This window comes from Panthera uncia, chromosome D4 (genome assembly GCF_023721935.1).
Source record: "Panthera uncia isolate 11264 chromosome D4, Puncia_PCG_1.0, whole genome shotgun sequence".
Taxonomy (NCBI): Eukaryota; Metazoa; Chordata; class Mammalia; order Carnivora; family Felidae; genus Panthera; species Panthera uncia.
In genome coordinates this window covers 69,764,491-69,779,223 of record NC_064807.1, presented here as the reverse complement: position 1 = coordinate 69,779,223, position 14,733 = coordinate 69,764,491, and the positions used below count along the sequence as shown (strand labels likewise).

The following is a 14,733-nucleotide window of genomic DNA, read 5'->3' as shown; positions in this document are numbered from 1 at the left end:
TTACTCATTTGTGTGTACTTCTCATTCACCCTGTTCCAAACCCCCAAGGAGTGCATTTTTACTCCATAAACAATCAACTTCATACCATTGGTTCTCACTGATTGAGGGAGAGGCATTATCCCATGCTTCTAACCTTCTCTAGTGACACACTGCCCATTCTTTGAGCAATTCCTGCCTTCTGGACTACTTACCAGTGGGATGGGTCGGCCCTTCAAGAGTGCTAGAACTTCTGCTATAGACTATAAAAGAAGTTGAACTTTGGGGTGCCTCGGTAGCCTAATGGGTTGAGCGTCCAACTCTTGATTTTGGCTCAGGTCGTGATCTCATAATTTGTGAGCCTGTGGGGCTCTCTGCTGACAGTGTGGAGCCTGCTTGGGATTCTCTCCCTCTCTCCCTGTCTCTTCCCCACTCCTCCCCCTCTCGCTCGCTCTCTCAAAATAAATAAATAAACATTATAAAAAAAAGAAGTTGAACTTTGAAACCTAGAGTACCTTTCAGCTGTCCAGGCTCCAGAGATTTAGCATTCCCTCCAGGTTTGCATTATTTCCTTCAGTGGACCTCTGTTTTCTCAGTTAAGCTGGAGGAGTTCATGTGTTTTGCTCTCCAAACTGTTATATGTTAAGTCCCCCTTAGTCCCAAGGGTACCTTTAATTTTTCCTCTAAGATTGCTTTACTGTTGGCTTCTCCATTTTACTTGTAAAAGGATATGATGTTTGGGAGAGGCCTTGTGTCTCCTAGGGCAGTATGTCTAATTGAGAGGTGATTTTAGGGTTTCTAGAAGGGAGATCGGGGTTGGGGGGTGGTAACGATTGTCATGAGTGGAATGATATAATCAGAAAATGCACCTTCTGCTTCTCTTTTGAGGTTATGCTAGCTCACCCAGTGTGCTTTGGTTTTGGCATTCATTAAGGTGGTGGTTCTCAGTTGCTTAAATTCCTAAGAATCACCTACTCTTATGAAATTCAGATGTTCATGTCTCAGTATTTCTGGACCAGTGGGTCTGAGGTGTGGGGCCTGGGAATCTAAATTTTTAATAAAACTCCAGGTGATTCTGAGGAAGATGGTGCTCCATTCATCTTTTGAAAATTACTGGGAATATTAGCTTTTGGGTCCTCAGAAAATGTGTAGATTTCTATGCCTTTCACTGCCTTGCCTTTAATGTCCAACTCTAATGGGTCCCCGGATATAGGCAAAGGCTAATGTATAGTTTGTTTCTTATAGAAACAACTTTACATGAATTTGTCTGAAATTTTGCAAGTGGTTTAGCAATTGCCACAGTGGATATAGATTTCTTTGACTCAGACTCAGGGGCGTGATTATAAAACTTAAAATTTTTCTATTTCTGTACTTCATCTCTATCCCAAGCCTGCATCTTGGCTTGTGTAGTAAAGCAGAGCCTCAGTTTAATTTAGTGGTTTTTCACATTGTTCAGGTTCAAAACTCAGAATTTTCTTTTTCTTCTCCCCAAGATTGATGCAGAGCTTCCAGGGCTAACAGATTCCATGTCAGCAGGGGGGCGACAGCAACTTCTTGATCTTTTTTTTTTTTTTTTTAACTTATAAAAAATGTTTATTTTTGAGAGAGAGCGAGTGCAAGCGAGGGGCAGAGAGAGAGGGAGACAGAAGATTTGAAGTGGGCTCTGTGCTGACAGCAAAGAGCCCAATGTGGGGCTCGAACTCATGAGCTGTGAGGTCATGACCTGAGCCGAAGTTGGACGCTTAACCAACTGAGCCACCCAGGTGCCCCAATAACTTCTTGGTCTTGATCTATCTTAGTCTTATGCTGTTCTCCTGCTTCAAAGTGTAACTTTTCCCACTGAGTCCTCAGTGACATTCCCTTCCAAGCTGGCCATCCAAGCTGGTGGTTTCTTCACTCAGTTCTTGTCAGTACTATCTGAGCTGTATCTTTGCAGACCCCATAGTTTTTTCCCTGCAAGCTAACTTCAACATCTCACTTAGGATGAGATGGGGAAATTTCAGAAGCTCTTCCATACCACTTAGGAGCCATGGAAAACTCAAGGTGTTTCTCTTGGATCCTCATCTGCTCTATGGTTATGGCACCATGATGACATGGAGGCTTTCCCCATGAAGTTCACCATCTCCCCAGGGCGTACATAGGAATGAGGCACAAGCTCTCTATTCTAGGACCCCCAGAGTCCTAGAATCTTCTTTTGCTCTTGAGACTTGGCCTAGGGATAGACAGGGTGCAGCGCCTTTCCAACCAACTCTCCATTTCTTCTCTGGTTCCCATCATATTTATTCCTATCTAAGAGCGAGGAAGGAGGAGGTGGACCATTAGTGGCTGGTAATATTCAATTCCTATATTTTCTGTCTTTTATTGGACCCATGGCACTGGGCTGTTGAGAAGGCCTTCAGGATATATCTGAACAACTTATAAGAGAAAGCCACAAATCAACCCACATATCTTTAATTTTCTTCCCTCAGGCTAACAGCCTACTTTGGCCTACTTGACATCTGTGGTGTGAAGGGTGGAGAAACAGTGATGGTTAATGCAGCAGCAGGAGCAGTGGGCTCTGCTGTGGGCCAGATAGCTAAGCTCAAGGTAAGTGTCTTCTTCCATTACCCAACATTTACTCAATATCCACAGTGTACACTGAGAATACAACAGTGAACAGAGCAGACCTTCTCTGATCTCAGGGAGTTTTGTTTAGTGGGTCTTGCTTGGAAGTTGAAGATACATTGAGAATGCAAGAGAGATTTCTGAAGTGCTACTCTCTGTGTACCAATACAATCTCTAGCTCATCCTGAAAGTGCTTTTCAGAATGCTCTCCAGTTCCTCTATGATTCTATGATTAGACAGGTTCTATCTAGTCCAACGCTTGAGCCCAAATCAAAGAATAAAGGGGCAGTCACCAGGAGAAGTGACAAGATGGCTGAGAGTTCCAGAACTGAGCCCAAATTATCGTCTAAAGCACTACTGTTCCAAAAGATAGCATGCAAGTCACTGCAAGAGAAGACCCAAAATAAAGAAATGAGAGTCAGATGAATAGGTTGTCAAGTCAGTAAGTTGAAACGAGCTGTAAACCATATAAACATAGACCAGAATCTGTTGGTTGGTCAGAGACAAGCTAAAGTTAACGTTGGGTTGTAGGCTGATTCAGGGACCAATTTCACCTGTGGGTCTGTTGGCCCATTATGGTATCTTCATGTATGTGGTTCAGTACCTAAGAGGGTGTTCTTGGGGAACCTGACCATATTAGGCTAGGAAGGTGAGTTAGTCCATGCTTGGCTTGTAAATGGTCTCCATTTTTTTCTCCCCATTTAGGGCTGCAAAGTTGTTGGAGCAGCAGGGTCTGATGAAAAAGTTGCCTACCTTAAAAAGCTTGGATATGATGTTGCCTTTAACTACAAAACAGTAGAGTCTTTGGAAGAAACTTTGAAAAAAGCCTCTCCTGATGGTTACGATTGTTATTTTGATAACGTAAGCATGAAATGGACGTAATATCTTATTTACTAACAAAGTACTATACAAGGGAATAGCCTTCTAGAGTTCCATCTAAAATATATAAAGTACATATGCCTTTAAAAAACAGCTTTATTGAGATATAATTCACCCATTTTGAAGTGTTGAATTCAGTGGTTTTTAGCATATTCACAGAATTGTATAACCATCACCACAATGAATGTTAGGGCATTTTCATTATCCCAAAAAGAAATGCTGTACTCAGTAATTACTCCCCATTTCCTCCCCAAAGTGCCTTTTGTGACTGGCTTCTTACACTGTACATTATCATGTTTTCAAGGTTCATCCATGTTGTAGTATGTATCAGTACTTCATTCCTTTTTTATGGCTGAAAAATAATATTCCATTGTATGGATATACCACATTTTATTTATCCATCAATTGATTGATGAGCACCTGAGTAATTTTCACCTTTTGGCTATTACGTATAATGCTGTGAACATTCATGATCTTGGGTATATGCCTATAAGAATTGTTGTGTCATGTGATGACTCCATATTTAACATTTTGAGGAACTGACAAACTATTTTGCAAAATGGCTGCACTATTTTACATTCTCACCAGGAGCGTATGAGGGTTCCAATTTCCCTACATCCTCGCCAGCACTTACTAACTATCATTTTGATTATGGCTATACTAGTTGGTTTGAAGTCGTATTTCACTGTGGTTTTGATTTGCATTTCCCTAATTGCTAATGGTATTGGGCATCTTTTCATGTGCTTATGAGCCATTTATATATCTTCTTTAGAGAAATGTCTACTCAGATATTTTGCCCATTTTTCAATTTGTTGAGTTTTAAGAGTTTTTCAAATTTGTTTTAATGTTTATTTATTCTTAGAGACAGAGCATGAGTGGGAGAGGGGCAGAGAGCAAGGGAGACCTAGAATCTGAAGCAGGCTCCAGATTCTGAGCTGTCAGCACAGAGCCTGATGTGGGGCTTGAACTCACGGACCATGAGATCATGACCTGAGCCGAAGTCGGTCACTCAACCAACTGAGCCACTCAGGCACCCCAAGAGTTCTTTTTTTTTTTTTTTTTAATATATGAAATTTATTGTCAAATTGGTTTCCATACAACACCCAGTGCTCATCCCAAAAGATGCCCTCTTCAATACCCATTACCCACTCTCCCCTCCCTCCCACCCCCCATCAACCCTCAGTTTGTTCTCAGTTTTTAAGTGTCTCTTATGCTTTGGCTCTCTCCCACCCAAGAGTTCTTTATAAGAGTTATGATAGGTCCCTCATCAGATACAGTCAATTCTCAGTATTCCTGGTAGTTATGTTCTATCAAGTCACCAGGAACAACGAGCATCGCTTCTAGGGCAAGTATGTACATACATGTATATATTCTACCTCCATTGCAATCTTAAATCCTAGAAACAACTCTTCCTACAGCTTTTCTTTTCTTCATTTTTTAAAAGAGAAAAGGAGGTTCAGAAGTGTTAAGAAGTTTGCCTACGGCTGCCCCACAAACTGATCCTCCCAGAGTTGGGATTCAGACCCCATCCAACCAACCCCAGAGCTGGAGCTTTTTGAACTACTCTGTACTGTGCCCTTCTGCCTTCCCCCCTTGGTAATCTCTGGGAGAGGTGAAAAAAAGAGAACCTCGACTTTTTTTTTTTTTTTTTACTTTAGCTGGGAACTTTGTGCATCTTTCACTGCTTTAGGCACGTCTGCAAATGAGCAGGAAAGCCCTGTGAGTGTTGATTTGAGGGATATAAATACATGTTAGCAAGTAGTCTCTTTCTCAACTACGGAATATACCAGTAATGAGGATTGACTGAATATGGTTTGCAATAATTTTCTCCTATTCTGTGAGTTGTCTTTCACCTTCTCTTTTCTTTTCTTTCACTTTCTTGATGGTGTCCTTTGAAGCACAAAAGTTTAAATTTTTTAAAAATGTTTATTTATTTTTGAGAGAGAGAGAGACAGAGAGAGACAGAGTGCGAGGAGGGGAGGGGCAGAGAGAGAGGGAGACACAGAGTCCAAAGCAGACTCCAGACGCGGAGCTGTCAGCACAGAGCCTGATGCAGGACTCGAACTCACAGACCACTAGATCATGATCTGAGCCAAAGTCGGGCACTTAACCAACTGAGCCACCCAGGAGCCCTGTAGAAGTTTTAAATTTTGATGAAGGCTGATTTATGTCTCCTTTTGTTGTTTGGGCTTTTGATGTCATGTCTAAGAAGGCTTTACCTTATCCAAGGTCACAAAGATTTACTCCTATGTTTTCTTGTAAGAGTTTTATGACTTTAGCTTATACATTTAGGCCCATGATACATTTTAAGTTAATTTTTATGTATTGTGTAAGGAGGGGTCCAATTTCATTCTTTACCATAGCCAGTAATTGTGCACCAGTTGTTGAAAAGACTGTTTTTTTCCCCTATTTCATTGTGTTGGGACTTTGTCAAAAATCAATTGACCATAAAGTAAGAGTTTATCTCTGGACTCACAACTTAGCTCTGTTGATCTATATTTCTGCTCCCATGCTGTCTTGATTGATACAGTTTTGTAGTAAGTTTTGAAATTGTCAAATATGAGTCTTCCAACTTTGTTCTTGATGTGTCTTCTGACTATTTTTTTCCATGGTTTTAGATAGGGGCAAAGAGATTATTGAACTGGTCAGAAAACCCCAAAATATAATAAAGTAAAATGTATAAGTTATATATGGTATGTTCCTACAGTAAAACAGAAATGTCCAACCTCACATGTCCCTTTCAAGTGCAATTTTCTGCACTGTTGTGCTAATTCAGTCTGATTTTTTTCCTTCTAAAATAAATGTTATGAAATGGGAATTGTGACTTAATGATTCTCCTGAATCTTCTAGTGTTTAGATTAAAGTGGATTGTTTTGTTTTGTTTTTTTTTCCATCCTGTTTAGGTAGGTGGAGAGTTTTCAAACATTGTTATCCCCCAGATGAAGAAGTTTGGAAGGATTGCTATTTGTGGGGCCATCTCTGTGTATAATACTACTCGCCCACTTCCCCCAGGTAATGAGCTCATGCACACAATCACAGATGTAGAAAGACTGGGCAAGGAGAAAATTCATGGATATGGTATATAGGCCAGTGACTATCAAAATATTAAAAAGGCTTCCTGATAATAATTTTCTTTTTAAAAAATAATTAAAAAATACTTTTCTCCTTTTTCCTCTTTTTAAAAAATTTGTTTAATGTTTATTTGTTTTTGAGAGAGAAAGAGAGAGAGAGAGAGAGAGGGTGTGAGCAGGGGAGGGGCAGAGAGAAAAGGAAACACAAAATCCGAAGCAGGCTCCAGGCTCTGAGCTGTCAGCATAGAGCCCAACCTGGGGCTTGACCTCACGAACTGCAAGATCATAACCTGAGCCAAAGTTGGACACTTAACTGGCTGAGCCACACAGGCTCCCCAGACTTCCTGATATTCTTGATGAAGTAGTGTTTATTAAACTAAAACCATGTATTTTTATATGTTTGTGCTAAATAACTTATGTTAGATTTTGATATAGAGAAATAACAGAATCTGAAAATAGGGAAGAAATGTTGATAATTGTTAAAAGTTTTAATTGTTTACCTATTGTTTTGGGCAAAGTTGTGAAAAGACAGCCATGCTTTGATTTAGAGACAGAACACCTTGGTCTGGCTGGTGCAATATCAGGGTTCTTTAGGATATTCAGAACGTTGCCGGAGGAATGGGGATCGGAGAGGATGACTCAATGTGGGTGAAGCAAACAACAGGCCGCCATTTCCTTCCGACAGTGGAGGACACACTGGCTCCCCCAGACTGACAATTTCCATGGAAAGGGAGAGGAGCATGCATTGCCCCTCTGTTCCTGGACTGTCCTTATTTTGTTTCTTTTGTGCATCCATCTCCACTTCTCCACTCTCCTATGCTGAGACTGCCCTCTGCCCTCCTCATACCCACAGAGGTCCAAAAGCAGTATCAACTAGCGAACTTTATTTGTGAAATCCTAACTCTCTGAGAGATGTTGTGCAGGCCTCTTGTTTTATGAATGGGCAGATGAATGGGCAAGAAGGCCAGAGGCTCTTTAAATCCTATTAGCAAGAGACTCAAAGACAGACCTTCTGCACTCCTCGTACAGAGTCCTTTCCTACTACAATGATTTTGTGCTGTTGGTGAGATTATAGATTGACCTGTGGTCCAAAAAAAGAAAAAAAAAAGAGCAAAGGAATCTTAGAGATTATTATCAAGATCTGGGATGATAACCATAAATAAATTGGGCTTCTGTGATGGGCTTCACTCATGGGAATGAAACCCTACAGCCCTGCTAGTTAACAATCCCACAACTGCACTGAGACAGGTGAGCGAGAGTGGAAGGGACTGAGAAAGGACAGCTTGCAGACTCCCTCTTGGGCTGGGAAAAATCAAAGATACTACCATCTCCAAAAAGACTCCAGGTGCACTTGGCAGTCTTATTGCTATGGACTTTTCCCCCATCTATTTTTCTAATTGAAGCTAAACTAGAATCCTGGGAAATCTTCTGCCTGTCCGTTGAGCAAAGCACCAGGATGCATTTTCTTGACCATAGTCCAATAAGGTACAGCCAAATATTTGGGCCCAGTAACTTGATCTCGTCTTGTTAGCAATTAGAGTTTGGAAGTTGAAGGTCTTTGAGACGTCAGCTGGCCTTGTCCATTCATTTTAGATGAGATCCTGCCCTGCCTCTGAGCTCCAGAAATTCTAACATATATCACTGTTAGGATAGCTCAGAGGTAATTATTTGCCCCAGCATTAATGCCACGTTCAAATGCCACATTCTTCTTGCTCCCAATAAAGAAACTATATTCCCATCAGGGTGGATAAGCCCAAAAATGGTATTTCATCCTCTTCCAAGATGAGGAAATGAGGATTCCAGTTCTTAACCTAAAGAGAAATATGGTTGGTGTGCATCTCCTAAAGAAGCACCCTCTCTGCAAGAGCAACCTGGCATTTGGACGTGCTGCTGTCTTGTGTCACCCTCATATCTCACTCCTCTTGCACCATTTTCTTTTGGTTCAGGACAAGGCCTTATTTTTCTGACTGCTAATGTGACTTTCTCCAAAGAAGGGAGTAGGAACTTTCAGCTTGAGCGATGCCAGTTATCAAGGATGCCGCAAATAAATTCTGCCAGTCACCTCAGCTCATCTGGTGCTGAGGTTTCAGGGGCATGTTCACCTGACTTCCTGAAACTTTTAAGACTATGTTCAGGTGTCATTCCCTCAGTTTCTGGTCACTCAGGATCCTTGGGAAAATAAGCCAGGCAACCAACACAACCTTTTCTCTCTCACACAGAAAAGTACTACCTTTTTTTTTTTTTAATGTTTATTTACTTTTGAGAGAGAGAGAGAGAGCGAGATAGCGTGTGAGTGGAGGAGGGGCAGAGAGAAAGGGAGACAGAATCCAAAGCAGGCTCCAGGCTCTGAGCTGTCAGCACAGAGCCCGACATGGGGCTCGAACCCATGAACCATGAGATCACGACCGGAGCCAAAGTTGGATGCCCAACTGACTGAGCAACCCAGGGGCCCTGAGTACTACCTTTCTGATAGGCTGCAGAGTAGGCTGGTACTTTTTCTAGGCTGGTGGTTCTCAAAGTGTGGGCCCAGGACTAACAGCATCACCATCTCCTGAGAATTTGTTAGAAATATAGATTCTTGGGACCCATTCCATATCCACAATCAGAAACTGGGGGAGGGGCCAGCAATCTCTTTTCATAAGCCTTCCATGTGATTCTGAAAAAGAACATTCTACATGTCGGGAATATCAGGGTATTTATGGTTGATTAGCACGGGAACATTTTCACGTTATCTTCAGGACCCACTTCTGTTCCATAGAACAGTGTTCTATGGACTGCCATTGGGAAGTGTTTGGTGGGCCTTGCTTCTGGCATGTGCAGGCTGAACATTCCCTGGCTTCCTGGCCTGTGCAAGGACTGAGTGTGTATTAGTTTCCTATTGCTGCTGTAACAAATTACCACAAATTTAGTGGCTTAAAACAACACAGATTTATTGCCTTATAGTTCTGGAGGTCAAAAGTCTAACGTGGATCAGCAGGGCTGAATTCTTTCTGAAGGCTCAAGAGGAGAGTCTGTTTCCTTGCCTCTTCCAGCTTCTAGAGGCTGCCTGCATTCTGTGGCTCATGGTCCCTACCTCCATCTTCAAAGCCAGCAGCACAGAATCTTCCAAAGTCTCTCTTTCTCTCTCTTTCACACTAATCTATACTTCCATCATCACATATTTTTTCCTGACTCTGACTTTTCTGCATCCCGTCCAAGGACCCTTGTGATTATATTGGGCCCACCTGTATAATACAGAATAATCTCTTCATCTAAAGGCCCTTAACAGGGGCACCTGGGTGGCTCAGTCAGTTGAGCGTCCGACTTCAGCTCAGGTCACGATCTCACGGTTCGTGGGTTCGAGCCCCGCGTCAGGCTCTGGGCTGATGGCTTGGAGCCTGGAGCCTGCTTCTGATTCTGTGTCTCCCTCTCTCTCTGCCCCTCCCCCATTCATGCTCTGTCTCTCTCTGTCTCTCTCTGTCTCAAAAATAAATAAACATTAAAAAAAATTAAAAAAATAAATAAAGGCCCTTAACTTAATCATGTCTGCCAAGTCCTTTTTGCCATGTAAGGAAGCACATTCATAGGTTCTGGGAGTTAAGATATGGCCACCTGTGGAGACCATTATTCTGTCTACCACAGAGGGCATGTTGATTTTTGGACAACCTCGTGGATCAGAAAAGAGTGGAGAAATCTAGAACAGTGATGTGACTTATACTGCTTGTGTTTTCACCACGGCCACCTCCCTGGACCCTGTCACCAAATGTGTCCTCCTCTTTCACAGGCCCACCCCCAGAGAATATCATCTATCAGCAACTCCGCATGGAAGGGTTCATTGTCACCCGCTGGCAAGGAGATGTCCGTCAGAAGGCTCTGAAAGACTTGCTGACATGGGTCTTAGAGGTGAGGAGCTCCAGAGCCACTCCCCCAGTTGTACACTGGATCCCATTCTCTTCTGACATGATAGGCTTCATTTCCACTGCAAATACAGGTCCATCTCACTGCTCCCCCTTTTAGAACAAAATACCAGGAAGTGTTTGTTTTTTAATGTGGTTTTTTTTTTGAGAGAGAGAGAGATAGACAGACAGACAGAGTGTGAACAGGGGAGGGGCAGAGAGAAAGGGAGACACAGAAGCAGGCTTCAGGCTCTGAGCTGTCAGCACAGAGCCCCATGCAGGTCTTGAACTCAGGAACCATGAGATCATGACCTGAGCCCAAGTGGGACACTTAACCAGCTGAGCCCCCCAGATGCCCCAGGAAGTGTTGACACTCAATGTCTGCAGTTCCTCTCTTTCCATTCTCTTGTGAACCCACATATCAGGCTTTTGTACTCCTGCCACTCCACCATAATTGCTTTGGTCAAGGTTGACGATGTCCTGATTGTGAACTGCAGTGGTCAGTTCTTAGTATCACTTGGCTCTGGGGGGTGTTTGACAGAGGTGATCACATTGTCCTTGGTACACTTTCTTCCCTTGCCTTCCCTTGGCTCTTGGTTTTCCTCACAGATTTGTCCTTCTGAGAGGACCTCCTCCTCTGCTAACTTCTTTTTTCCTCTGGAGATCAATAATAGAGTGTCCCAAGGTATGGTAACTGGACTTCTTTTCTTCTCTGCCCACAGTCTGTCTATCCCTTACTTAGCTCATCCAGGCTCTTTGCTTTAAATATCATTGGTATGCTGACAGCTCCTGAATGTCTGTCTCCAGCCTGGATCTCTCCCCAGGGCTCTGGGCTGCTCAACAGCTGCACTTAGATGTGTAATACACATCTTCGACTCAACACGTCAAAAACTAAATATGTCTTGATCTTTCCTGCCAAATCCATTCCATATACAGACCTCACCATTTCCCCACCCCTCCCCCTCCCCCAGTTGCTCAATCCAAAAACCTTGAAATCATCTTTGATTCCTTTCTTTCTCTCAGACCCACATTTAATCTGTTGGGAAATTCTGGTGGCTCAGCCTTCAAAATATACACAGAATCTGTCCAGCTCTCCCACCTCTACTGCTACCACCCCGGTCCAGGCCACCTTCTTATTTAGCCTAGTAGCCTCTGTCTGGCCTCCCAACTTTGTGCCCCAACAGACAATTCCCAACACAACTGCCAGTGTGATCTTTTAAGGCATAAATCAAACCATGTCATTCTTATGCTCAAAACTCTGCAAAGCTCCCCATTTCACTTACAATAAAACCTACGAGGGGCGCCTGGGTGGCTCAGTTGGTTGAGCAACCGACTTCAGCTCAGGTCTTGATCTCACGGTTTGTGAGTTCAGGCCCGCATTGGGCTCTATGCTGACAGCTCAGAGCCGGAGGCTGCTTCTGATTCTGTGTCTCCCTGTCTCTCTGCCCCTCCCCCACAGGCACTCTGATTCTCTCTGCCTCTCAAAAATAAACTAATAAAAAAAAAAAACCTACAAGATTGTACATGATCTGGCCTCCATTACCTAATTTCATTTCTTAGTGTTCACCCCTTGCTTTCTTTGCCCAATCCCTCCCCACTTCCCTCTGCCCTCTGTAACTGCTTCCATAATTCACTCATCTCCTTCAAGTTATAACTACATTCTGAATGAGGCAACTTTTAAAATGACCCTATTTTATTTTATTTTTTATTATTTTTTAAATATTTGTTTATTAAATATTAATAAGAGAAAGGGACAGAGTGTGAGCAGGTAAGAGGTTAGAGTGAGAGGGAGACACAGAATCCGAAGCTGGCCCCAGGCTCTGAGCTGTCAGCACAAAGCTGGATGCAGGGCTCAAACTCATGAACCACGAGATCATGACCTGAGCCAAAGTTGGACACTTAACTTGACTAAGCCACCCAGGTGCCCCATAATGCCCCTATTTTAAATTGCAGTCCCCCTCCATTCTTGATCCTCCTTATCTTTTACCCATAGCAATTATTATCTTTTAACATGATGTATACTATAATTCATGTATATTTGTTGCCCATCGCCCTCCTGTGAGAATGTAACCTCCATGAAGGCAGCAACATTCATGCGTTTTTTTCTGATGTATCCCCACCACCTAGAATAGTGTCTGAATCAATGTAAACTCTAGATGAATATTGTTGGATAAATGTTGGAGAGGCATATATTTGGGGCTGTGGCTCTTCCAGGTCCCAAATTGGCATCTTCCTATAGCCATGGCTTTCAATCCACAGGAAGAAGCCAATCCTGTCCTATGTTGTGATACTTTTCCCATCTTTCACAATTTGCAGTTTTAGTCAACAGAATTCTGAATAACCAAGGGGCATTATTTTAGTTTTGGAGGGGAAAAGTGATATCACACTTCTAAACTCTTGGCTTTATCATCCTTTCCCAATTCAAATAGATTGCTCCTCTGGCAGCCACTGGAGCTTGGTGTTTTTCCCAGTCCAACGCTTGGAGTGCTGAGCTGGGCTCTTTCCAGGAAGCTGGGAAGAGCTGAATGATTTTCAAATTCCCAGTGTGGAGCCTCTTTGTCCCTGTTGGTGAAATCTGATCTAGCCCTCTCATGATGGCAACTGACAACAAGAAACCACTGTGCTGGTCTTCCTAATGCCTCCTTCTAACAGAGTGGACCTAATTACAGTTTTGTTTTCAGTAACTAGTGAATTGGCCTAATTTCTCTCTCAACTACTTATTTTTTTTCTCATCTCTTTTTCTTCTTGAAAATATACTTTTCTTTTAGAATAGTTTTAGATTTATAGAAAAATCACAAAGATGGTACAAAGGGTTTCAATATGCCCTGTATTCTGCACCTTAATTTACCATATTATTATCACCTATATATTAGTATTCATCCTCTACTTTTAACTTATAAACTTTTGATTACAGCGTTTGCCCCTTTACAGGTTCTTTGCCTCCTTTAAGAACAGAAGAGCTGGGGCTTCCTAGTCAAGGCCTCCTCAAATCCCAGCCTCCGTACTTATCAATTAGCTGAGTGACCCCAAGCAAATTGTCCCTCCATAAATTCATAAAAGGTACTAAGCCATCACCGGAATATGTTAAGAAAATAAGTGGTATCCGGTAACTCCAGTCTCCACAGAAGACCCTTTATAAAAACCTTGAAAATGTAAATTAGTTCCACTTAGTAGACTGCCTTGTAGCAGAGAAATGAAAAACCCTCACTAAATAAACCCTTCCCTCCCACATTCCTAAGTGAATGTTCAACACATATTGAAAGAATCTGGGCTTGAAGGGAGGGCGAACTATTAGATTGCCATGGTATTTACAATTCCTGAATAGGCTCTGCCGCTTCAGGGGTCAAAGAGAGGTAATGATGCTACATCATGAAGCTACTGGAAGGATTAAAGTAGATAATACTCTGGAAGGGGGCCCCTTTTTCCATCTTCTTCCACCTCTTCTGAGATCATTACATTATTAAACTTTTCCATGTGATTTACTTATAAATTGCTTAATCACTTCCTGTAACATTTCTTCTATTGTTATACTGTGACCTAACACCTGTTACCAAACTTTTATGTGTACTTTGTGGCTCATGCCACTAGATTGACTATACGCTCATGGTGGATTGGGCCTCCCTCTTAGATGTCCAAGATAATGATGTTCCTGATAAATTTGTTGCTATGATGAGAAAAGTGTATCATTCAGAATATGAAATTAATCTGTTATATTTGTTGTCATTTTGATACAGGGTAAAATCCAGTATCGTGAATACATCACTGAAGGGTTTGAAAACATGCCAGCTGCGTTTATGGGAATGCTGAAAGGTGAAAATTTGGGGAAAACAATAGTGAAAGCATGAAAAAAAAACAGACACGTGGAATCTAGAATTCATTTGGATGATTACCACGTCTTTTTAACCATTTAGTAAAAATATATACTGCCTTCGTTATCTAAAAATTGTAATGAGTTTGATCTACCTAATAAAACACATTTAAGTGGTATGTAATTAGCAACAGAGAGTGAAAATTTCATAGTGAACAATGGCCGGTCATGTCACTGCCTACTACAGCTCCTTCTAGGTTAAGGGAGAAAACAATGGCTTAGAGGCCAAAAGTTTACTGCCTCTGTGACTTTGGAGTTCTTTTTTTTTTTTTCCCAATCTGTAAAGTGAGGATAGTAACATCTGCGTTATGTACATATTATAAATTTATTTAAAATACCAGCATAATGCCTGGCCTATATTAGGTACCCAGTAAGTGTTAGTTATCTCCCTGCAGAAATCAGTGAATTTGAAGTCATAAAATTATCACTCTTATTGCTTATGATTACATGAGCAGAAATA

At 42.0% G+C, this 14,733-nt stretch overlaps 1 protein-coding gene across 3 annotated transcripts in view; it reads left to right on the top strand.

The window, feature by feature from the left end:
- The window catches only part of PTGR1 (prostaglandin reductase 1), an 84,210-nt gene extending 69,818 nt beyond the window's left edge, over positions 1 to 14,392 (top strand). For all 3 annotated transcript variants that reach the window (XM_049636777.1, XM_049636786.1, XM_049636794.1), the window contains 5 exons: positions 2,445 to 2,562; positions 3,286 to 3,441; positions 6,363 to 6,471; positions 10,294 to 10,412; positions 14,140 to 14,392. In XM_049636777.1, coding sequence (XP_049492734.1) covers positions 2,445 to 2,562; positions 3,286 to 3,441; positions 6,363 to 6,471; positions 10,294 to 10,412; positions 14,140 to 14,250 — 613 coding nt within the window. In that variant the 3' untranslated portion in view covers positions 14,251 to 14,392. The remainder of the gene's footprint in view (positions 1 to 2,444; positions 2,563 to 3,285; positions 3,442 to 6,362; positions 6,472 to 10,293; positions 10,413 to 14,139) is intronic.
- The last annotated feature ends 341 nt before the right edge of the window (positions 14,393 to 14,733 follow it).